The following is a 24,113-nucleotide window of genomic DNA, read 5'->3' on the forward strand; positions in this document are numbered from 1 at the left end:
TAGTAAATATTATTTCTGAATTCTGAATGTCGCTGTGACATTCAGTTTGAGTTTGACCCGCTGCCAGCCCCAGCCACCGGCAGGTCTTTTATCTCTACTCCAATGCGGGCGGGGCCCACACTCCACTCTCTCTTTCTTTCTTTTCCCATCTTCTAAAAAAGCCAACTCTCTTTTTTCTCTCCTTTGTTTTTCCTCTTTCTTCTTCGTCTTCTTCCCTGAAACCCTAATTTATGGATTCTGGGAATAGTGGAAGTATCTCCTCTAGTGGCGATGACGAATATGACGATGATTCACGTTCGCATTCACTCTTCCTCAATCCAAATCAAAATCCCCCAGATGCAAACTTCTTTTCTGCTTCTTCCTCTTCTGCTATTAATCTTCTTCCTTCTTCTTCCACTACCTTCCCTCCACAATATTCATTCATAAATTTGGATACTAATCATTCTTCTTCTTCTTCCTCCTCCTCACAAAGATTATTATCCATTCAACCACCCCCAACCCTACCTTCTTCTTCATCTTCCTCCTTATTTCTTCAACCTGCACCACCACCGCCACCACCACCAACAACAACTACTATCGGTGTTGCTCATCATCGGAACGCTAACACTAAGAAGAGAAGCAGAGCTTCAAGGCGAGCGCCAACCACCGTTCTCACCACCGACACAACCAACTTCAGATCCATGGTTCAGGAATTCACCGGCATCCCTTCTCCGCCCTTCTCCTCCGCCTTCTCTCGCCGCCTCGACCTTCTTGCAACCTCCGCTTCCCTCCGCTCATCATCAGGAGTCATCCCTCACATGGACTTCCACCCTCTAACACGCACCTTCGCACAAAGCCAAAGCCCAAGCCCAAGCCCAAACCCAAACCCGCTATTATTCCATCATCACAATCACACTAGCAGCATGCTTGATGCTATGGCTTCCACTACCACCGCCTCCAACAACCCCCTTAACTTCCATCTACCCCCTGATCTTGCTTTACCCTATCACCACATGAATCTAACCATGCAAAACAACAACCCTACCACCACTACTACCACTCCTTTCAACAATGTTCCTGCAGCGTTTGCTCCTAAGTCTCAACCAAGTCTATCCATGGCGGCATCCCTTCATGAGGATCTTCATCAGCCTCCGAACAATAATAACAATAATGCGCAACTGATGCTACCACCGGATCAAGAACATGTAGCTTCTGATGAGGGTCTCCCAAGCCATGATGGTAGAATAATTAGGTCTTTACATGGAAATAAGGTAGCTTATTAGCTGCAATCTGAAGAAGAAGATCAGAAGAAGAAAGTTAATTAAGGTAAGGTAAGTTTAGGTACTGTTGATGATGAAGGAAGTGTCAATTAGGGTTAATCATCATCAACCATGTGATGATGAGGGGTGGGTAAATAATAATAGTACAGAGAACTTGTGAATCATTACATTGTAGAATTATATGACTATCATCATGTTCATCATAGTGCTGCTTCTGTTGGTGCTCACCATCTTTCTTGCCTTTTCTTTTTTTTCTTTTATCATTATTATTATTTGATATTAATTGCAGTATGAAGCTAGTTAGTCTACAATGAAATTATGAATCATATCTTTATTATGTACATTGGTAGATTATATAAGGAATAATATAACTTCTTTAAATTTATTCCTCATTATAAATTTTATTTTGTTCCTTCCAACACATCATGATTGTACGCACATATAATTAGAATTTTATAAAAGTAACAATTATATGAGGATGATGAATTCATGATAGCTTTATGATGTTCATTATCATTTGGGTGAAATAACACTTTAGGGACCAGTTTTTACAACTTATTTGCATCGTGCTTACATGCAACAAATTAATTAAAATGTGAAGGTTATTTTTAACGAGTGATTGGTATGCAATTAGTATTTTCTTAATTCAATGATCCTTTAATATGCCCTAATTAACTCTATGATATAAGATGTGCCGGTGCTACCTAAACTTTTTCTTACAACAATAAAGAGATAGTTATGTGTAACCAAAGAAGTCGGTGAGAATAGTTGTGATACATCAAATAATATTTGACTAGATGGAACTAACATCATTATCTTAGACATAAAGGTAAACATATAGATATGTAGGGAATTAGCATGATAAAATTGGTATTTGAGAAGTGCAAATTGGGCTTCTCATGGATTCAATATACATCCAATTCAAAAGGTTGCAACGATGGCGCTGGCTAACGCTCTCTTTCACTTTGGTCCAAATTATGTACCTAAGAATTTTGACTTTGGCGGAACCAACTTTAATTTCTTTTTCTCCCCCTATCTCTTTCGTTCTATTTCCACTACGTATGGTTACCATCCATAATATTGTACATATGTGAACTGAGATACGCTAGTTACTCTTAAAGTCTTAATCTTACCGTCATATATATAACTATTTTTGTGCTTTTTCCTATTAATATATAATAAGAGTCTTTATGATTAAAAAATTTAAAATTTGATCTCTATTGCTTCTAAAAAAGTATTCGATGTAGGGCAAACACAAAAATTTGAAAGAAAGCTTATAAGTTTCGTTTCAAGTAAAAAAAAAATCTATCACGTGAGAAGAAGTAAAAGAGTTATAGAGATATAAATATTTATGTATTTTTTATTTTATTTTTGTATTATGTGGAAAGTGGAATCTTGATATTTGAAAGTAAGTTTTCCCCTCCAAATATCTATTGCTAATACTAGCTACGACCTTCAGCGAAGGAAGACAATATGTTAAGGAACCACTAAAATAAAGATGTCTAAAATATTTTTTTTAAATATTTTTTAATAATTAAAATTTAATATATATAATCGATTAAATTGTGTTATTTTTATTAAAATTAGGCAAGACAAATCAATTTGACCGTGATGAATCAAATCTTGAACTGCTCTAAATTAATATTATTTTTTATAAAAAATTACTACAATATCCTTATTCTAAAAAATGACTAAAATAATACTCCTATTATATATATTAATTTTGAGAATCCTAAATTCTAGCTCTTTACTTTTCTGCTATCATAAGGTTAGGATTTAGAGTTTTTAAAATTTACATATTTTAGTCATTTTTTTATAATAAGGGTATTGTAGTTATTTTTTATAAAAAAAAATAATATTAATTTAGATCGATTCAAAATTTGATTCACTATTTTTTCTGTCAAATTTTTTTGTTTGACCTAATTTTGACAAAAATAATACAGTTTAATTGATTATATATATTAAAATTTAATTATTAAAAAATATCTTTAAAAAAAATATTTTAGACTTTTTTCCTGAGTGACTCCCATATATTAAAACAAGGAAGATACTAAATAGAATACCAAAAATAAAAAATAAAATACAGCAAAAACAAAAGAATATGTAAATCCAGGAATATAAGATCGGAAGCACATAATTTATTGTATGTTAAAATAAAACACTGTTAAAACACTATTAGTATTAGCCTAGCTAGTATGCTTGATGTCTTATATTCACCCAACTACTACCATCTAGGAATTAGTTTCTGGCTTTCAGTGATATGACCCATGTTAATTTGGATGTTCGAATATCATATCATACTCATTTTCATATGTATAAAATAAATGTATGAGAGATATGCATGATTAATTATATTGTACGTTTCTGCGTTACTAGCTAGCTGTTCTTTGATTTCATTTTGTCATATGTTTCAGTTTTTTCAACAAAGAATTATAGTATTTTCTCGATCGTGGAGCAAGCTAGGTAGCAACATGTTCATGGATTATATTCTTTCTTTAACCAACTCATTATGGTTCATATATAATTTTTTTACGCCTCTTTTTGCATAGACCTCATATCTTAACATAGATCCGTAAAAAAATATTAGTATTCAATTGCAAAGGACTTAGTTTTATAGAAAGGATTGAGATTGTAATTAAAGAAGTCAACTTTAATTAGTAGTGCTAGATTAGGTTTGAAGTTCAAATATTTGATTTGGTGGTTTTAGAAAAAGAAAATCATTTTCAAATGTATTTATGAAATTTAATTATATATATTACTTTAATTATTACGTGTTGTATTATGTAAACCCCCCCCCCCCTTCCCAAAAAAGGTATGTACAGATTTATTACATTTAGACTTTGTTTGTTAACATTTTTATTTTTTACAAATAATTTATTAAGTTGACTTTTGAAAGATAATTTTTCAAAAGTTATAGCACGTATCTTTGATAAATTTAAAGATGTAGCTAATATGTGTTCTAAGAGTATTAGTTAAATTTATTAATTAAAATTTTTTTATGAAAAAAATATAAAATTAAGTTTTTAATATATTTACTATGTATTTATTGAAATAAAAAATTTAAAATTTTTTATTAATAATAATTTTAATAAATATTCTTCAGACACAAAATAACTAGCTATATGCTAAAATAAATTAAAAGTGACTTTCAATTAATATTTTTTATTTACTAAATATAAAATAAAACTCTTATACTTTTAAAAAATATAAATAAATTTTTAAAGAGTTCTATCAAATTAGGCTTTAGTTGTCATCTTTTAAAGTTTTTTGAATAACTCTATATATATCTTAGAAAAGAAGCAAGAGAAATAGGTTAAACTAAAAGTACTTTTAGAATAACGACTCATTTTACCAAATCAAATTGATCGTCAATAGCAATCGAATTTGTGATTGATAAAAAATTTATATGACCCAAAAAAATTAATAGCTAAATCAGTTACTAAACTTCTTAATGACGGATCTAGTTGGTCATTAATTTAGTCGCCTCTTACTTAAAAATCAATTGATAAATATAATTTAGTGGCCAACGTTTTAACATAAAACTAAATCAGTCTTTAAGGATTTAACGACCAATTTTGCTTGAAATTCGGTCGGTATTACGATAGTGTCATATATAATGCTGGATGATATGGCAATCAAGCATTTGTTATGTTATTTAAAGTGAAAACTCAGGTGTAGTCGACTTCACGTGAAGTTGATAGCTGAGAGCTGTTAAATAAAAATTTAGTCAAATTAATCAAATCATCTAACGGCTCTCAATTATTAACTTCACATGAAGTCGACTCCATCTGAGTTTCTACCGTTATTTAAACGTCCAATCACATTTTTTCTTCAAAAAAAAAAAAGCTAGTAAGATTTTTGTTTTTTCTCTTTTCTTGATGGTTGCTCTCAAAACAAGTTAATTAGCATAAGCGCATATCTTATCCAAATGACAAGTATCTTGACAGAGACTAGTTGTGTCTTTTGTTCATACTTCGTTCATACCAACGGACCTTATTTCCTTAGCTTGTTTTAAGCAATCTAGCGAAATAATTACCGATATATCATCTTCATCATCATTATTTCTCCTTTAAGTTTTTAAGCTAAGTTGATAACGTGCCAAAATCTCAATAGCAAAGGTTATTATTATTGATGCTTATAGCGGAATGACGCACATCATATTATAGCTGCCAAATACATATAGGTAGTTCAATTACAATGCAAGGGGATAGGGCAAATTCTTAAGCAATGTAACAAAGTATGTATACAGAGATTATTTCATGTATTAAACTATGACATATATTTTTTCATTATCAATTCCGCTAAATAATCAACAGGAATCTAGGCAACAACAAACTAATAAATAGTAATTATTGATTAATTAGTAATTATTTAAATTTTATTTTAAAAAAATATAAAATTATTAATTATTAATTATAGTTATTTAAAGTTAGCTGATTAAAAGTTACTTACTTATACTTTTTTTTATTATTATTAGATACGACGGAAAATTTATTAATTTTCATTTTATCTAATTATATTGTTAGAGAATGTGTATTAATAACTTGATATACAAAATAAAATAACTACATAATAGTTTTTGAAAAAAAAATATTAAAAATATCAAGAACTATATCCCATTGAGGCTATACTAGTCCTATAGCCGCTAATTGTTTTTTATACTATAGTTGAAGTTGTGTAATATATTAATATGAATCTAAATTAGTATATTCTACAAGTATGATGTACAACACAATTTGTAAGTATCAATTTATATAACAAAAAAAAATCGCAATTTATTATTTTATAAATTATAAATTTTTTAAATTAAAAAATTGAAATCGTGACTCAAGATTTTTAATTTTTTTTGTCCTATTTAAAATCATAATTCACGATTTCTAATTAATTACTTTTTTTAATTTTTTTATCATATATTTTTTATATCACTGTATTATACTAAAACATTATAATATTAACTAAAATTATCAATAACATTCCAATATAAAAAAAAAAAAAGAATTAGGCTAGCATAGCAGGTAGGGAATTATTATGGGTAAAACAAGTCGAAAGGAATATAAGAAAAACGATAACAAAGAATGATGCTTATGATGATGATTGAAAGGAGATGATTACATGAAAGGAGAGAAGAGGAAAGAGAGATAAGTGACATGTGAGTGTTCCCCTTTGGGAATGGTACTGGCCCATGCCGGACAATAATCTGCTCTATAGCAATCATGATTTATTATTCATTATTCACCCCCGCCTTCTTCTCCCTTTCCAACTTTAATTTCTTCTGTGAACTATTAGTGTCTGATTTCTCAGTTTTCAGTGTCATATGTACTCAATAATGATAATAATAATGTTATGCAACAACACTGAGTGAGTGAGTGAGTGACAAGGCCATTAAATCATATATCCCTCAACTACTACTGGTGGTATCAAGAATAAGCATATATATAAGACAGGCATAATTAGGAATCAATTGCTTTTGACATCTCTTTTTGTCCTTTATACTCATTTTGGACATGCTCATTCTATCTCTTCATTTCAAATTCCAACTCGGTCTCTCTTTTTCTAGTCTTAACATCATCTCACCATCGCGGTATCATTGCTCTCTGGTAACTACTCATAATAATAGCAAGGGTTTCTACTTTCAGTGTTTTTAATTTATTTTAATGTCCTAATTGACAAAGAATTAAGAGCAATTCAATTTTAAAAAAATTAAACTTTTTTATACAAGAAAAGAGGGAGGATAGTTTAACAAGAATGTTCAATGTACATTCAAAATTAGTCACTGATCTATCATCTATCAATGAGTATATGTTTGTGCATATTTATATAAATTTATACATTTTATCAAATGAATAATCAATTAGTAGAATAATTAAATTTTTTATAATAGTATCATAACAAAACTTTATGAGACGTCGAATATATATTTTTATACACATTAACTGATCAGTGGGTAATTTTTAAATATGCAAATACTATGATTGATAATTTAATTAGATAAACTAAAAATCGAATTGTCTATTATAAAATCTCTCAAGGCGCAGTTATTCTTTCATTGACGATTTAATGATTTTGGAAAAATTCATTCTCCTAACCATGAGGAGTCACTAACAAAATCCTGAAACCTAATGTCAACTTCAATTGGCCCCTATTATTAATTTAATATAGCAGGTTTTATTTTTCTGGGTACATGATAAAAAAATTAAATACCATAAAAGCATAGATTAAACATATCATAAAAAAAATTTTAATATTATTTATTATATAAATAAAATTTTTTATATTTTTAATGCATAAAAATAATAAATTAATTAAAACTTTTTTTTATAGTATATTTAATCTCTGTCCTTAGAATATAGGATAGCAAAGATACCACAATTTGTACCGTAATAAACTAATAAGAAGAAAAAAGAGTCTTTCTATTGTGTTTTTGGATATGGGGCCTTTCTCCTCTCCATACTTATTGGATTCAGGCCCGAACTTAGTCTGGATGAGGACTGTAAAGAAACAAAAAAGACAAAAATAGAGAGTAGCGGTGCGGTGAGGTGAGGGGTGTTGACGAGAAAGAAAGAATGGAAAATTCAAAGAAGAAAAGTCGTGTTGGTGTAATGGTGTCAAAGAAACACAGCAACACGTATTGAAGTGAACGGTGGTGATTCGATGATACGATGAAAGGAGAGACGGTGACTCTGCTGCTTGTGAACCTGGCGGGGATCATGGAGAGGGCCGACGAGTCCCTCCTCCCCGGCGTCTACAAGGAAGTCGGTGAGGCCCTCCACACAGACCCCACCGGCCTCGGATCCCTCACTCTCTTCCGATCCATCGTCCAGTCCTCCTGCTACCCTCTCGCCGCCTACCTCTCCCTCCGCCACAACCGCGCCCACGTCATCGCCATCGGCGCTTTCCTCTGGGCCGCCGCCACCTTCCTCGTGGGCTTCTCCTCCACCTTCTTCCAGGTACTCCCCACCTCTCTTTCCAAGGCGCGTGCTTCGTTTTGTCGCATTTAGATATTGAATTAATAATCAATAATAGGTGGCTGTGTCACGAGGGCTTAATGGGATTGGCCTTGCACTCGTTACCCCTGCAATTCAGTCTCTTGTTGCTGACTCCACTCATGACACCAATCGTGGCATGGCTTTTGGATGGCTTCAACTCACCGGCAACATTGGTGCCATTCTTGGTGGCCTCTTCTCCATGTTGATTGCTCCCTTAACCATCATGGGCATCCCTGGTTGGAGAATTTCCTTCCATCTAGTTGGATTCATTAGTGTTCTGGTTGGTGTGCTAGTTTTCCTTTTCGCCAAGGATCCACACTTCTCGGATAATGGTAGCCGTGAACTTGAACCTGAACTTGAAGTTTCTGCGAAAATGCGCCGGAAAGACGCTGCCGGTAGAACATTCTGGTCGGAAGTGAAAAATTTATTTCAGGAAGCCAAGTCGGTTTCCAAGATTTTGTCTTTTCAGATCATTGTTGCGCAGGGTGTCACCGGTTCATTTCCCTGGTCAGCTTTGTCATTTTCACCAATGTGGCTTGAGCTTAGTGGATTTTCCCACCAGAAAACTGCATCTCTCATGGGTTTGTTTGTGGTTTCTTCGTCCATTGGGGGTTTGTTTGGAGGCAAGATGGGGGACATCCTTTCGAAACGGCTTCCAAACTCTGGAAGGATAATTCTGGCACAAATAAGCTCTGCATCCGCAATCCCCCTTGCAGCAATACTTTTGCTGGGGTTGCCACAAAATCCATCTACTATTATACCTCATGGTTTGGTTCTGGTCATTGTGGGGTTCTGCATATCTTGGAATGCTCCAGCTGCAAACAAGTAATTTTCCCACTTATTAGGAACTATTGTTTGTGATAATCTTCTGCATAGATTTTGAACTTAGACTCTTAGACAACTTGTTAGGCTTATTGCTTATCCATAGGTCTGATTTATCACAAACTGGATGGACATCAGTCCAATTTTTGCAGAGATAGTTCCGGAGAGATCTCGAACTAGTGTATATGCGTTGGATCGATCTTTTGAGTCTATACTATCATCCTTTGCTCCTCCTGCGGTGGGGATTTTGGCTCAACATGTTTATGGGTATAAGCCTATTCCTAAAGGTGCTACGGTATCTCAAGAAATTTTAACAGATAGAGAGAATGCTGCATCACTGGCAAAGGCTTTATATACAGCAATTGGAATTCCAATGGCGGTATGCTGTTTCATATACTCGTTTCTCTATCATGCTTACCCAAGAGACAGGGAACGTGCTAGGATGGAGGCTCTAATAGAATCGGAGTTGCAGGAAATTGAATCACCTAGTTTGCCCTTGGATAGAGAGTTTGAGAAAGAAGGGTTGAATGGTGATTTTGATCATGATGGTGAAGATAACACATTGCTCCAACGGAGGTTGACATTCGCCGATTGGACAAATAGTTTTCGCAACTCTGCAGCCAGCTGAGGTTGCTAGGTTCAAGAGAGATTGTATATCAGGTCTTTTGGGTGGCATAGAATTTCCATAAAAGAGATTGTATATTTTAGTATAGGCCTTCCATAGTTTTCTCTTCCCTTTTAGGGAAGGAAATTCCCTTATTATTATACACGATTTGTTCAAAGTATAGATACTTGTAACATCCATTGAATAGCAAAATATATTCTCGTCCTTCCACTTAACTTTTTTGACAAAACTATGATGACTGTGACATATAAATCAAATGCAAAATGAAAGTTAATTATGATGGGTAATCATATTTACATCTATAGTCCACCATGACTTGTTTATGCGGTGGTGCATTCACTCATGACACCTATGGCACATAAGTATGTGATATATATTAATTTTGCTAAATGGAGCAAATATTATCATGATCTGCTACTTATTTATCAAATGAACTGTGTAAATCCTTCAGTAAGATGTGTATAAGGTAGCACAGGAATCAGCACCAGAAAACTCAAACCTTAACTTGGTTTGGTAGCAGAAATCATCACAAAGAATCCATTTCTGATGCATTTAAATCCAACCAGCCCGCAGGCACTGCAGAGTTCTTCAAGTTCACGTTCAGAGAGAAATAAGTTACTTCCGGATACTTGCTTAAAACTCTACAATGAAAAACGAATTGATCAATTATTTAAACTTGCCAGAAACATTTTCTTATGTCCTACGGAAAAATATGAGAAATTTCCTATGTATCATCAGAGGGATTAATCATGAATGAATGAAATAAAGCGCACAAGATTAATGCAATTGAGAATATAACAGTGAGTCTGGTTAGAGGTTACTATCACCGAGGTTACCAATAAATGCAGATACGAGTGTCCCAAGCCAAAAAGATTCTAATTCTATACCTGACTGAAAGTACTTCTAAATGGGACAACAATGAAAGGCCCATCAATTATTATGGTGGTTGCAACAAAGACACCTCCAGGTCGTAAAACACGACTTATTTCAGCTACCTGCATAAAATGAATCATGGAAATTATAGGAAACAATGCAAATAAAGTTAAGGTAACACTCCATAGTTTAAATGATTTGCTCCAAGAAATTGTAGATATTCTAACCAAATTAAACACTTCTTTAAAATCCAAATATTAATGAATAACCATTTGCCTACAGCTGCTAAAGGTGAAGGCCAACAGTGGAGAGCTGCGCCCGCATGCACTGCATCAACAGAACTTGAAACAAAAGGGAGTCTTGATATGTCTGCTCTAACCAAGGTGATGTTCCTAACAACAAATGCACTACTGAGTTTGTCACATAAACCAAAATTTATAATAAGTATAACTTTGAACTCAAAAGTTGAATAAAAGAAATATAAAATGTATACTCTTTTGGAAAGTTCTCTTCCTGCTGAATGAATTCATAACACTGTTTCAACATGTTTTCTGAGTAGTCTAGAGCAACAACCAAAGGAAACAATCCACTCTTTGCAAATAATCTTGAAAATAATCCACTTGCACAACTAGCATCGATGATATTTCCACCCAATACTGGCTTTAAGAACTCCTTCATCAGTTCAAACTGCAATAAAATTCAATAACATGCATGATTATATGAGGTAAATTACAGTAGCCATGCATCAGCATTGCTTTGGAAGTACATATGACATGCATGGTGAAGAAGGCAGATCTCAAAATAAATCTAAAGAACTTGATGATCTACAACACAAAGCAATTATATAAATGGTAGAAATGTGAATGACAAGGTAAATATGAATTATTCTTCTCATCAACGTCCACAAGGTAAATATGACAAACTTAATGATCAAGCTTTCAGGACATCAGCATGAGCTAAGTTTAGGTTTAGAGGTTCTAATTTGGTGCTGGCAGTGGCAGTAATTTCTTGCATAGTTGGATGAGCTTGTGAAAGCAGCAAAACTTATTTTAAACTGATTTTGCTAAGCACGTATTTCTAGCTTATGACAAATTACCTCAATTTTTGTCTTACTAGTTGCTTAGCATACAAATTGACTTTGAATTTGAGCCGTTATTAAACACTTATCAGACAGTTTGTTTGATGGATGCTCCTCAAAACTCTAAAAGTTACCAATATAATATCATATATGAAGAATCATTATTGTTGCAATTGCACACAATCTTATGCAAGAAACCGAAGAACAAATAATGATAAATAAGAAACCAATATAAATTTGGAATACAGTCAAGTCGAAGAACAAAAAGATTTGATTCACCTCTTTCTCAGGACCTGGATAACCACCCCATACAAAACTTTGGCGCCAGCCTCTCTCATAGAGAGCTGATATCAATGGCAACCTGGTTCAGAACACAATCATTGTCAAATTATACCACTGTATTTTACTTTATTGATGTGCATATGTTAGCTTAGAAAAGATCATAATATATCAAGAAAGAAGAGATAAAAGTTGGATACCTGAAAAACTCTGTGGTTAATGGCATAGGTTCACCATAGCTTTTGGCTCCGGTTGTTACCGTGAGGTCTAGATGCGTTTGGTTTCCAACATATGTTTTCTTACACGTTCCACATTGTAAACTAGACCCAGCTATAGCATCTCTGCATCAAATTACCCAATCAAGAAACAGCAGAGGTTATGTTAAGCTTACAGTGTACTCATTTTGCAGAATCGAACCAACTCTTTCGTCATCTTCCATTTGATTGAATTTCAATCATCACTCACATTTCATTCAATGGTCCACGATGAATAAGTTGGCATACTCTTTCAGAAAAATAGTAGTAATAATAATAATACAGCAAACATTTCTCGAGCCTAGAACTTACTATGGTTACGATACTTACTATCCGATTATAAGAAGAAAAGAAGAAAATCAATTAAAAAGCAAAATACAGAAGCAAATTAGTTCAACATTGGTAATCAAAATCATACTTCAAAGATGGATTTGTATTAATGAGATGAACTCACACTGATAAGGAAGGATGACTAGTCCAATTCAAGGAGTCGTAACAAACCGGACAAGCCAATAAGTTGCTGCTGTGCTTCACTTCCTTCTCCTTCTCTGCAACGATGGAATCCTGAACTCACAAAATTACGCTCCACGTGTTATTGAATAATAAACCATATATACACAAACAAACAAAAAAAAAGTATAACAAATGAAATTGTTTGTTGAATTAGTGAAAGAAGAAGAAGAAGAAGCGCTACGGTTGGGTTGGTGTCGACGAGAGTAGCAGTGGAAGAAGGAGAAGAAGCAGAGGCAGGTCGAAGGCGAAAGTTGGTGGGAGAGGAAGCAACAGAGATGAAGAAGAGGCGCGTGGAGCGGTTGAGCGAAGAAGAGAGCGTGAGGTTAGAGAATAATGAGGTGTTACCGATAACTGCCATCGCTGGGGGCATTGTTGCCGTTGAGTTGAGCAAGTGGACCGTGACTGTCTCCCGTGTGATGGATTATCACTACCAGAAAACTCTCGTTTCCTTTTAAAACTCTTTTACTCCTCTATCTTGCTTGATATTATATATTATTTTATGAAAAGAAAAATTACAAAGTTCTAATAATTATTTCGAAAATAAAAAAAAAAGTGTTAGGGCCAGTAGATTTTGTGAATTGTAACTATTAATTAGTCATTAATAGTGTATTTAATGGTGTCTGACTAAATACTGGCCAGATTTTAACAAATCTGTTCGCCCCTAAACTTTTTCATAAAAAAATACTTTTTTTACGAGATTAATTAGCCTTTTATTAATATTTTTTATTACCAAAATAAGTTTTAAATTGTTGATTTGTTCATTAAGAATTAACTAAGATTGATAAAAAAAATTTGTTAAGAATCTCATTGTCTTTTTAAAAAAAATTGTCAATGTCGTTTAATTTTTTTATATTTTTGTAATTATTTTCAAATATATTAGTTAAATTTACGGTGTAAAATTAAAAAATATTAATGCTTTTTAAATTATTTTTACCTATAAAAATTAAATAGAGAATATATTAGTGATTAATAAATCGTATAAATATGTTTTGAAGAGAAATCATTCACCGAGAAACTAATCAGTCCCATGAAATTAATTATCAAGAATCGAATTTGTTAGGAACCTTCAAATCTTTCAAAAAAATTATCAAAAGTCGAGATAAATATTCACACACAAAAAAATGATGTTTGTATTATATTTGTTTATGTAAGATTTTTATTTTTCTTAACTTTTATCGATGATTTTTAATATAAAAAATTAGAAGATTTAAAAAAAAAAAAGAATTCAGTTACATATAACATTCCTTTTATTAGTTGGAAATAATAAAAAAGAATCAACTACTTTTTTTTTTGGGTGTCTTAAGAAAAACTGAAAAAGTCAACTACTACTAGACAGAACTCTTCAAATTTATAAAATTAAAGGAAAGGACCAATAACAACATCTAATTAATATAAAAGAGACCAATTTCTTTATGTAAAAAAATGCTTTTTAATAATACCAAAAAAAGTGATTTTTTTTTCAGCTTCAGTTTATTCATTTTTTTTATCCCAATTTTTCTTCACGACGGAAATTAAAAGATATCACATATCAGAATTATTTAATAAAAACAATGCAAACAATAAGCATAATCTTAATGCAACTAATGATAATACCACCAAAGCATCCATGAAAATGAATTTGTATAAGGAGAATTGTTGCTACACTCTTTAGATTAGGCCGTCACCCAAAAGCTTAATTCTGCAACTCTGTAACTAGACGGCGATCTCTCTTTTTCTCTCACAATTAAGTGTGAAAATGGGCTAAGTTGACCCGAAATTTAATTTTAACAAGTCTTACTTAGATTATAAATATATGATTTAAATTTATGTTTATTATTTTTTATAGACTTTTTTTTTTAAATTAGAACTTGACCTGTTTAAAATTCGACAAATTTACGAACCTATTTAAAAAGCGTATTTCATTAATTAAAACTTAAAATAATACACTTCAAAAAATTTAATTAACAATAAATATATTCTAAAATTTATAATTCATAATTTATAAAAAATAATTTATTTATATATTAATCATTAGTCATATATCATAATCATATTACAATCTATAATTTTTTTTAACAAAAAACCTACAATATTAACTAGTCTTAATTATTGATATTTTTTTGGTTTTGTTTTGAGTTAATATAAATAAAACTAAGAATAATTTATTTTTAAAAACAAATATTTTGACGAATCGATTTAACGAATTTTGTAGATTTTTTTAGCTAATAGACTTTTTAAAAAATTCAAACATAACCTTTTTAATAAAACAAGTCGAGTCGAACCAAATTTAAAACAAGCTGAACCATGAACTCCCGCCAAATAGTCTAGCCCATACTCACAACTAAATTATGTTAATGGTCTATTTTTAAGTATTCATGACTAAATTATAATAACAATGGTTAGAATAAATCTCATAAATAATAGTATTAGATAGTGTTAGAGAAGTAATACCTGAAATATTACCGCATTAATAAAAGAATAATATAAAATTTAGTGTTATTAAATTTAGAGATTTAGGATTTTAAAAATATTCATTTAATGTTAAAAATTAATTTAGAGTATTATTGTGTATGTAATAATTTATTAATTAGTATCAAACACTTAAATAAAATTTAAATTTACGATGAATTAATTTTTGTCCTGCCAAATTGAATGACTGTAAAAAGTTAAAAATTTAAAAATATTATTATTTATTTAAAATAATAATTTAATTTTTTTCTTTAAATTTTATTTAAATATAAGTTTTTAAATAATTTCGATGTAATTAATCTTTCTGAATAATTAACTCTTGCTAGTGATTCTTATTAGGGTTAATTTTTCCTATAGTAAACAATAACAAGTTTTTTTTGGTGACTATAAACAATAACAAGTTGAATAACAATACTAGTTGCAAGTTTCCCAAAAAATAAAAAATAAAAATACTAGTTGTACCGTACGTATAGTTTGTGTTTGAAAGGATAAATGCCGTAAAATAGTTAGGGTTTTTCCTTATTTATTTTTTTATAAGGAATAAAAAATATTTTATATTAAAAACATTTAGATGACACTATAAGTACTCGATAAATTTATATTTTATAAAATGAAATATGGTCATTTTATATATTACATGAAAGATGGCACTAACCTTTTTTATAAAATACCATAAAAACTATATCGATGTGTTTAGAAAAAAGAATTGGAATTTATTAGTTGAATTTTGTATTAATTATTATGTTTAAAATAAACAATATAAAATAATAATTGATTCAATTAAAAATAATTTTTTATGTATGAAATGAGTAACAATTAAATTGATTATTTAAGTTTAAAATATTTTATTTTTATTACGTATTCACTAATAATTTCATAACAATCCATTATCATTGCAAACCACCATGTGCTTTAATTTTGTCTGATCACCACCACCCTCTTGGTCTCTAAACTCTCTCTTTAAATTAGTGTCTAAAGAACAAATTATTCTCTTTATTTTTTAAATTTAAATTAACCAAATTCAATTACAACCAAATTCTATAAAAAAGAATATTGAGAGAAATTGAAATGACAAATAAAATAAACTCATGAGATTTCTAACTCAAGTCAATTCTCATTTTTTTCTAATTTCATATAAATTAATTGATTTGCAAATCAAATCAATTCTATGTTAGATCTATTTATGGATATTATTTCATATTAAATAACGTATATAACGATGATTTTATTTATTGTCATAAATGTTAAATTGAATAAGTTATTATTATTTTTTATTTAAAATAAAATGAGAATAAAACAAGATATACTATTTTATTTGATGTTAGAATTTAACGAGTATCCAACTCAAATATAAATAATAACTTCAAGGTTTTTGTCTATAACACATCAAAGTCGCCTCTGTGCCCTTTTCTCATCAAATGAGTTACGATATATTTTAGCTCTTTAAAATTATATTAGTTTACAAAAATTACATTGAAATTTGACTATAAAATTATTTTTCTGTTTCACAATTTGGTACATATATTAAATAATTAAACAAAAAATCATCTGCCCGTCTAGCTCAGTTGGTAGAGCGCAAGGCTCTTAACCTTGTGGTCGTGGGTTCGAGCCCCACGGTGGGCGTTTTATATTTTAACTTTCTCCTTTAATATTTTATTTTATTAGGTGTAGTGGACATTGTAGCAGGTGCTTTGTTTGATCTTACACTTTATTGTTTGATTTGCGCTTGGTGAGTTGGGTTATTCAAAGGTTCTCCTTGTCATCTTCATTCATCTTCCTGCCGACACACAAATTATTATATCAAACCCCTTAGACTTGACCCATCTCATACCAAAACCCATCAATCAATTGATTTTCTTAACACTTAACCCCATCCACTTTTTATTCTGATTCAATCTAATCTTCAATGATTACTACACTGAATTAATGTTTAGCTATGAATCCAATCCTCACCAAATCTTATTTATTGCTTTTAAATTACAATAATACACAATTCATTGCAAATGAACTTCACGTTTGCTACTACTCCTATTGAAATTGAACCTACCACAAATACACATTGACAATACGATAATAATTAAGCATTATGGTTTTGAAGAAAATTGAAGGATGATTAATTAAACACTGGTGTATAGTGTATATATAAATTCATAACATGGTGGACCACAAGCAAGCAACAACACCTTATTATTTCTAATGCTTAATAGGTTGTTTGGTCACCCATCTCTATATTGAAATTATATTATTATTCATTCAAGTCCTTGGTAATCCAACCTTATTACTCATTAAATATTCAATTCTGATGGACTTCATTTTTCAATTTCTTGTATTCTCTCCTCCAAGTAATGTATAAGGATTGAGTAGTAGAGATAAAAACTCAGGTGCAGTCGGTTTTACGTGATGTTGATATTTGAAAACCGTTAGATGATTTAATTTATTTTACTAAATTTTCATCTAACGACTCTCAACTATCAACTTCACGTAAAGTCGACTGTACCTGAGTTTTTACGGAACAGTGGATTATTAGGTATAAAGAGTGTATAAATATATTAAGAAGTGTAATAATATTTGGTTTGCTTGATGGAGAATATCAATAGACAATAATAAATCAATATACATGTCAGTTATAAAACTGTATACAAAATTAGCATTATTCCAAGAACTTTATTTGAGCACGTCAAACTAAATTAGTAAATTACAAAACACTTTTTTTTTAAATAACTAAAAATACCACCTTATCCAAGAATGATGAACTTGTTTATCCGTTGGTCGGTGTAACGTTTTATTCTGAATGACGTGCCATTGTCACAACTCACAAGAGAGCTCTGTTTTAAATTTTGAGGCCATGTATACATGTGACGAAGCTTTAACATGATACAGACTTTTCATATTGGATCAATGCATAAGAAAATTTTTGAAGTATTGTGAAAATATTAGGGCTTCACAACTAGTTTTAGTTATTTGTGTTTATTTTATGATTGCCATAGACAGCTAAAATTATTAAAATATCAATATTCTTAATATATTGCAAACTCTTCCCAAAGTTTAGTAGTTGAACTATTTTTTTAAAACTGATAAATGGAAACAGTGAATTCATGAGATTTCGATATTTTAATCAAAATTTTTACTGCATATTAATTTTTTTTTAAAATGGATTCATGGCACGTCCACTCATAATAATCATAATATATGATCCGAAACTGTCCTATGAATTAGTAAATTTAATTGTTTAATATTAATGATCATCATGAGGTTAGCTGGTAAACATAGGAAATTTGATTTTAATGTACTATTCTAACATTGGTGGATCGGTGGAAGTGAAATCAAGGGTGTTAAAACCTACTTCAAGGAATCTCTTCGATTTGTTAGCTGAGTGTGCTTCAAGTTAGGTCGCACTGAGGTGTAATTGTAGTAGGGACATTGATACATATATTTGTTTGTGGTTTTGGGGCATTCTTGTTTTCTGGTCCTCAGTTCTTAATTTCCCCAAAAATTTTGGTCACCTAAATGCAAATGATGAATCATGTGTTTCTCCTACGTTCTAGCATAGTTACCTACTTTAAAAGAAAGTACAGTATATGATTACGACGCATAAAGTGGCACGTTCAAAGTTGCATTTCCTGCTAATTAATAATCGCTTGATTTATAAACCAGGTACGTAGGCTAAGCAAGTAAGCACAATGTTAGTACGATAATTTGTCTCCCATAATTAGTTTGGATTGGGTCGAATTTACGTTGTTTTTGTCTGTACTTAAATTAAACTAAACCGATTAAGAACGAAGTGGTTTAGTTATGATAATTGGATATCCAATAAAATAAAAATTTATAAAAAAAAAACGAAATTTTTATCTTAAAAATCTTATAAATATAAGGGATAAGTATTGTTTTGGTCCCTAACGTTAAGAATCAGAATTGTAATCATCCCTAACGTAATTTTTTATTTAGAATCATTTTTAACGTTTTTTTTCGTATTAAAATTGTCCTTTTAACTTTTTTCGGACAAAAATACCATTTATCACTTCCTGCACCTTTACCACCACCAACACCATCCTTACTCCACCACCAATATCTCCCTTACTCCCATCAAATACTAATAATCAGAACCAATTAAATTCAGAAACAAAAACAACATCAAAGTCAACGAATACCCAATTCATTAACATTAAATTTAGAATCAACAACATGAAATTAAACAATAAAATTAACACACAAAATTAATGACTAAGTAAATAAAAGCAAGAGGGACAAAGGCAGTATGTCCTTCAAAGTTGAAAGGGTATATTGGTAAAGCATAATGCCTAGAACAGAAAAGAAGTGAATTATTGGAATAAAGTCAAACTTTAGAAACCACTTGAAGATCCTCTTGTTGTTGGATTTGCATTTCAATGGTTTCTTTAAGGTTGATGCCTTTGTACCAGCGAGAATAGAACAGGTAAAGGTAGGGGTGGCAACGGGATGGGTAGGAGCGGGTTTTTGCTCTACCCGACCCTATTCCGCTGTACAACAAGTCGCCTAGAATTCGCCCTATTTCTACTCGTGAGTAGTAAAACGTTGAATTCTAACTCGTCCCTGCGGGTACCCACCCATATAATTATTAAAATCCAATCAATAAAATAAAATTTTAAAATTTATATAACCATCATCACATACATAACATAAATTAAAGTAAAAATTTAAATATAATATAATATTAATAATCAATTACTAATTATTTTACATGTATTATATATATATATATTAAAATTATATATATTATATATATAGCAGGACGGGTATTATCTAAACCGACCCGTCCCGCCCCTCCCAAGAACCCACCCCGCCCCTCCCAATAACCCACCCCACTAAAAACCCGCCCCGCACCCGCTCCGAGCGGTTAGAGGCGGGATGGATACCCGCAGGTTCGGATGATATTGTCATCCCTAGGTCGAGGAGAAAGTCAAAAGCAGTGAGCACCGCAAGGAGGAAGAACCACCTATCCATGTGGCCTTCATTGAGGTTGTTGGGAATCCAGCCTGGCCTCTCCCTTTTTGCAGTGATCCCCATAACCATCAAGATCAGCATGCTGCTGACATAGTTTCCAAGAGAAATTGAAGCCATGCAGAGTGAGCTCCCAAAGCTCTTAATCCAGTCTAGGGCTTGCCCATTGAAAAAGTCCAATTGACCCACGTACATGAACACCTTTGAGGCACCAACCAGAACATACTGTGGGATCTGGCAGAATATGCTTAGAGAACTGGTTTTCTCCCCCAGGAATCACATGTTTGAACCTTTCTATCTCTGTGATACCAGCTGCAACCATTGATAGTATTCCAATGGTTAGGCCAACTCCCATTCTCTGAAGCTCAGTCAGTCCCTTGGGGTTACTGCTCAATATCCCAGCCAACGGAACCAGAAATCGGCGAGAAATTCCAGTGCATAACAGGACGCTTGTGATATTAAAGCAGAAACAAAGCAAAAGCAAATGCAGAAGCAAAAGAAAATGCAGATGCAGAAGCCAAAGCAGAAGAAGAAGCAGATGCAGAAGCCGAAGTAGAACCATCGGCAGCTCGTGGGCGACGGAGCGACGGCGGCTAGGCAGATCGGCGGTGGTAGGAACCCAGCTTAGCGTCAGATCCCTCTCTCTCCTTCGCGCGCCGCCCTCCTTGCGTCAGGCTTTCCTTTCAGGCGACGCACTCCACGGCGGCAGAAGCATGCATGAATGGCGGCGACGTCTTCCTCTGTTAGGGGCTCCCCCCTTCCCCTTCCCACCTTCCCCTCCCTTCCCCCCCTCGCGCGCCCTTTCCCCTTCCTTTTCTCCCCTCCCCCTCGGTCCTTTTCTTTTTTATTTTTAATTTTATAAGTTTTTTATTAAGATAGGTGTAATTTAGTAATAAAATAAAAAAAATTATTAAAAATGACGATTTTAATACGAAAAAAAAACGTTAAAGATGATTCTAAATAAAAAATTATGTTGGAGATGGTTTCGATTTTGACCCTCAGCATAGGGACCAAAACAATACTTATCTCTAAATATAGTAAACATGTAAAATCAACCGTGGCTACATTTAGAGAGGATGAGCTTTCAACAACAGTGTCCCTAACAAGGTTAGTTTTTTCCATTTTTAAAGCTGCGAAACACATAACAGAACCATCAACTATAGAGAATTTTTATACATCTTAGTATTTCACAAGAATTTATAAACAGACAGCAAAAATTAAGCAAATAAATTACCAACAAGAACTAATAATTCAGAATTTCAACAAAAAAATTAAAACACAATAAAGATTGAACAAAAAAAATTAACAACAAGAATAAAAATTGAATAGAGAGTAAAACAATTAACAGATAACATAAACAAAAAATTAACGCTTAACCTAAAAAAACTAGATCCTTACCTAACTAGAGAAGACGATTACCATAGACGCAGAAAACGGTGTCGTTGACGAGTAGATGACGCCATAGACGTTGTTGACGCACGCTGGACGAAGCACGCTGTTGGAGAGGACGACGGAAGATGAAAACACTGCCGGAGAAGATGACTCTAACGGAGAAGACAACGCTACCACTACTGGAGAAGACGATGCTGACAAAGATGACACTGATGAGGACGCTGATAAAGACGCTGATGGAGAGGAAGCTACCACCGATTTGGTTGGGTGAGTAACGGTGAGGTCGTGAGGAGCTGAGGGTGCTCTACTAGGATTCATACTCTATATATATATATATATATATATATATATATATTATTAATAAAGATTCAGATTTACAGGTTGGTTTGAATTTTGCATCTCCAGAACTATTATCCGAACCAATTATCAAAAAGTGTCATTGGTTTTGGTTCGAATTGTTTTCGATTACCTATTGATTTTAGAATTAATTTAATTGATTTGGTTCAAAATCAAATAGATAATCGAATACTCGCTACCATAAACACCCCTAACAATGAGAGTGATTTTTGACATTTTGTGCTGCCAACTAAAGCAGCATTCAACCAAGGGACGCAAGACCATATAACATCTCAATCTAGTAGATTAAGCAACAGGGGTTTTGATTGGCTAAATATACTGCTTTTTAATATGCTACATTAAATTTTGACGATAGTCATGTAATAATCAAGGTTCTAAAAACTGGTTCGGACTGGTCGGTCGAATCGGTTGAACTGTGAACCGCACAAAAAGACGACTCGGACAAACAGCGAAACCGGAGATTTCAAAAATCAAAATTGAACCGGTGAACTAGCCGATAACTGATCAATCGAACCGAACCGTGATCCGATCGATTTTTTGGCTGGGTAGCCAAACTTTTGCCGTTTCAACCTTTGCTTAGTCCTAAATCCCTAATTCGATCCTAAATTTCCAATCTCATCAAGCTTCCAGATTCCAGAAGTGATAACACCTCTCTCAGACTCTCACACAACAGGGGTTCTGTCCAATCTCATTGAGCTCGTCGTCCGGTCGTCCCTTACTTCCGTCCAGCCACCGTCTCGTGCCGCCGCCGTCGTTCCTTTCAAACAACCACCTCCGTCGTGCAGCAGCCGTCGTTCCTTCGAAGGTGCTCCACCACTGCTTGGTCACTCGGTGTCTTTGTCTCCCTGTTGCATGCTCTGTTAATGGCGTCTTCGAGCTTCCAGGTGATTTTTTTTAAGATATTGTTGTTTGATTGAATAACTGTTGCATGTCTCTGTCTCCCTGATGAGTATGATTGAATAGTTGTTTGATTTTGTGAAGCTCTGTGAACTGAAGTCACTGAAGTGTGAACTGATGAACTCTGATATACTAATATAGTGATACTGATTTGTGATTTACTGATATTTTATTTTTCTTTGAACTGTGAAGTGTGAAACTGTAAACTGATTCAACTGATCCTACTGAACTGAACTGTAAACTTTGTTTAATAATTTTTGTTTATTGAACTAATTTTTCTTTATTTACTGAACTGAATTTTGTTGTTTGTTGAAAAATTGTGAATAATTTTAGATGTTGTTTGTTGTGAACTTGAGATTATTGGGTTCGAGTGGGTTATTGTGATATAGAAATTGAAAAGAACCATTATTGGATTGCTGATAATGTTTAGATATGGATTAGAATATCAACCAAGAACTACCTAGGAATAATAATGCTGAAAATAATTCTGCTTCGAACGAACCTTCTTTTCCTTCCGGATCTTACGAAAGTCAATCACAAACTTCTAATGTTCGGGGAAAAGCTGATCCTGCTTGGAGATATATTGTTTTATATTTTATTTATTATTTTATTATAAAACGATTTTTTTCGGTTCAACTACAGTCGAACCTATTAAACCTATAAACCAGTAAACTAGTAATTAGAACGGTTCGATAACCAATTCGATTCTCAGAACCTTGATAATAATGGAATTTTTAAATATGTGCATTGACGGACCCAAAAAAGATTTAATAGTAGAGATAAAAATATATTAAAATAAAATTTAAATAAAATATATTTATAGTTTGAAATTAAACAATATATATATATATATATATATATACATAAATTAATTAACTCATAAAAATATATTATTTTAAATTATGATGAAAAGATAATTTATAATTATTATTTTTTTATTTTTAACAAGACTAAATATTATTTTTATATATGTATTCTTAAACAATTATTCAACTATTTATTATCTCCTATTTAATTGTGATATTTATTTATTATAATGTTTACGGTAAAAAAAAAATTTTAATCAAAATAATTATTATAGAAAAGACTATTTTAAAAAAGAATATTAATATATAAATAATATGTTTTTATATTTAACTAATATTTAAAAATATTACTACTAATTAAAGTTACATTTAATTATAAAATTAAGTTTTAATATAATTATTAACTAATTTGCTAGTGTAGTGAAATTAATTATAACTATTTGTTGATTTATTTATTTATTTTTTATTTTTTAAAAAACCATAATCTAATAAGAAGATAAATATATACATCTATATATATATTTATTAATTATTTTATAAAATATTT

General features: G+C 31.9%; 3 protein-coding genes, 1 non-coding gene and 1 pseudogene across 5 annotated transcripts; 3 read left to right on the plus strand and 2 right to left on the minus strand.

The window, feature by feature from the left end:
* Positions 1-230: 230 nt before the first annotated feature.
* On the plus strand, positions 231-1,262 carry LOC130945450 (flocculation protein FLO11-like). Its single transcript, XM_057874164.1, has one exon. The coding sequence runs from the start codon at positions 231-233 to the stop codon at positions 1,260-1,262; it is 1,032 nt and encodes a 343-aa protein (XP_057730147.1).
* Positions 1,263-7,756: 6,494 nt separating this feature from the next.
* Positions 7,757-9,909, plus strand: LOC130944341 (uncharacterized). Its single transcript, XM_057872629.1, has 3 exons — positions 7,757-8,206; positions 8,283-9,070; positions 9,206-9,909. Exons 1-3 carry the CDS (start codon positions 7,919-7,921, stop codon positions 9,693-9,695), a joined length of 1,566 nt encoding a protein of 521 aa, XP_057728612.1. The 5' UTR covers positions 7,757-7,918; the 3' UTR covers positions 9,696-9,909.
* Positions 9,910-9,940: 31 nt separating this feature from the next.
* LOC130944342 (uncharacterized methyltransferase At1g78140, chloroplastic) lies at positions 9,941-13,132 on the minus strand. Of its 2 annotated transcripts, none has more exons than XM_057872631.1 (8): positions 12,871-13,132; positions 12,631-12,740; positions 12,123-12,263; positions 11,923-12,004; positions 11,059-11,252; positions 10,846-10,957; positions 10,580-10,687; positions 9,941-10,333 (listed from the first exon to the last, which is right to left on the minus strand). In XM_057872631.1, the coding sequence occupies exons 1-8, from the start codon at positions 13,057-13,059 to the stop codon at positions 10,193-10,195; spliced, it is 1,077 nt and encodes a 358-aa protein (XP_057728614.1). In that variant the 5' UTR covers positions 13,060-13,132; the 3' UTR covers positions 9,941-10,192. The 2 variants fall into 2 exon arrangements, with proteins under 2 accessions (XP_057728614.1, XP_057728613.1); XM_057872630.1 differs by having other exon boundaries at positions 10,846-10,972.
* Positions 13,133-16,687: 3,555 nt separating this feature from the next.
* Positions 16,688-16,760, plus strand: TRNAK-CUU (transfer RNA lysine (anticodon CUU)). Its single transcript has one exon. It is a non-coding gene; the product is annotated as a tRNA-Lys (tRNA).
* A 2,348-nt stretch (positions 16,761-19,108) lies between these two features.
* Positions 19,109-20,469, minus strand: LOC130945451 (protein NRT1/ PTR FAMILY 7.1-like; annotated as a pseudogene).
* Between the last annotated feature and the right edge of the window lie 3,644 nt (positions 20,470-24,113).

The sequence above is a fragment of the Arachis stenosperma genome, chromosome 8 (genome assembly GCF_014773155.1).
Source record: "Arachis stenosperma cultivar V10309 chromosome 8, arast.V10309.gnm1.PFL2, whole genome shotgun sequence".
Lineage (NCBI taxonomy): Eukaryota > Viridiplantae > Streptophyta > Magnoliopsida > Fabales > Fabaceae > Arachis > Arachis stenosperma.

Excerpts from the sequence above, each read along its gene's own strand:
- LOC130945450 (XM_057874164.1), top strand. The coding sequence starts at position 231 with ATGGATTCTGGGAATAGTGGAAGTATCTCCTCTAGTGGCGATGACGAA.
- LOC130944341 (XM_057872629.1), top strand. The coding sequence starts at position 7,919 with ATGAAAGGAGAGACGGTGACTCTGCTGCTTGTGAACCTGGCGGGGATC. Across the intron at positions 8,207-8,282 it reads TCTCCTCCACCTTCTTCCAG|GTGGCTGTGTCACGAGGGCT; the intron begins GTACTCCCCACC and ends AATCAATAATAG. Across the intron at positions 9,071-9,205 it reads AATGCTCCAGCTGCAAACAA|TCCAATTTTTGCAGAGATAG; the intron begins GTAATTTTCCCA and ends GATGGACATCAG.
- LOC130944342 (XM_057872630.1), bottom strand. The coding sequence starts at position 13,059 with ATGCCCCCAGCGATGGCAGTTATCGGTAACACCTCATTATTCTCTAAC. Across the intron at positions 12,264-12,630 it reads AGTCATCCTTCCTTATCAGT|AGATGCTATAGCTGGGTCTA; the intron begins GTGAGTTCATCT and ends AATTTGATGCAG. Across the intron at positions 11,253-11,922 it reads ATCCAGGTCCTGAGAAAGAG|TTTGAACTGATGAAGGAGTT; the intron begins GTGAATCAAATC and ends ATTTTATTGCAG.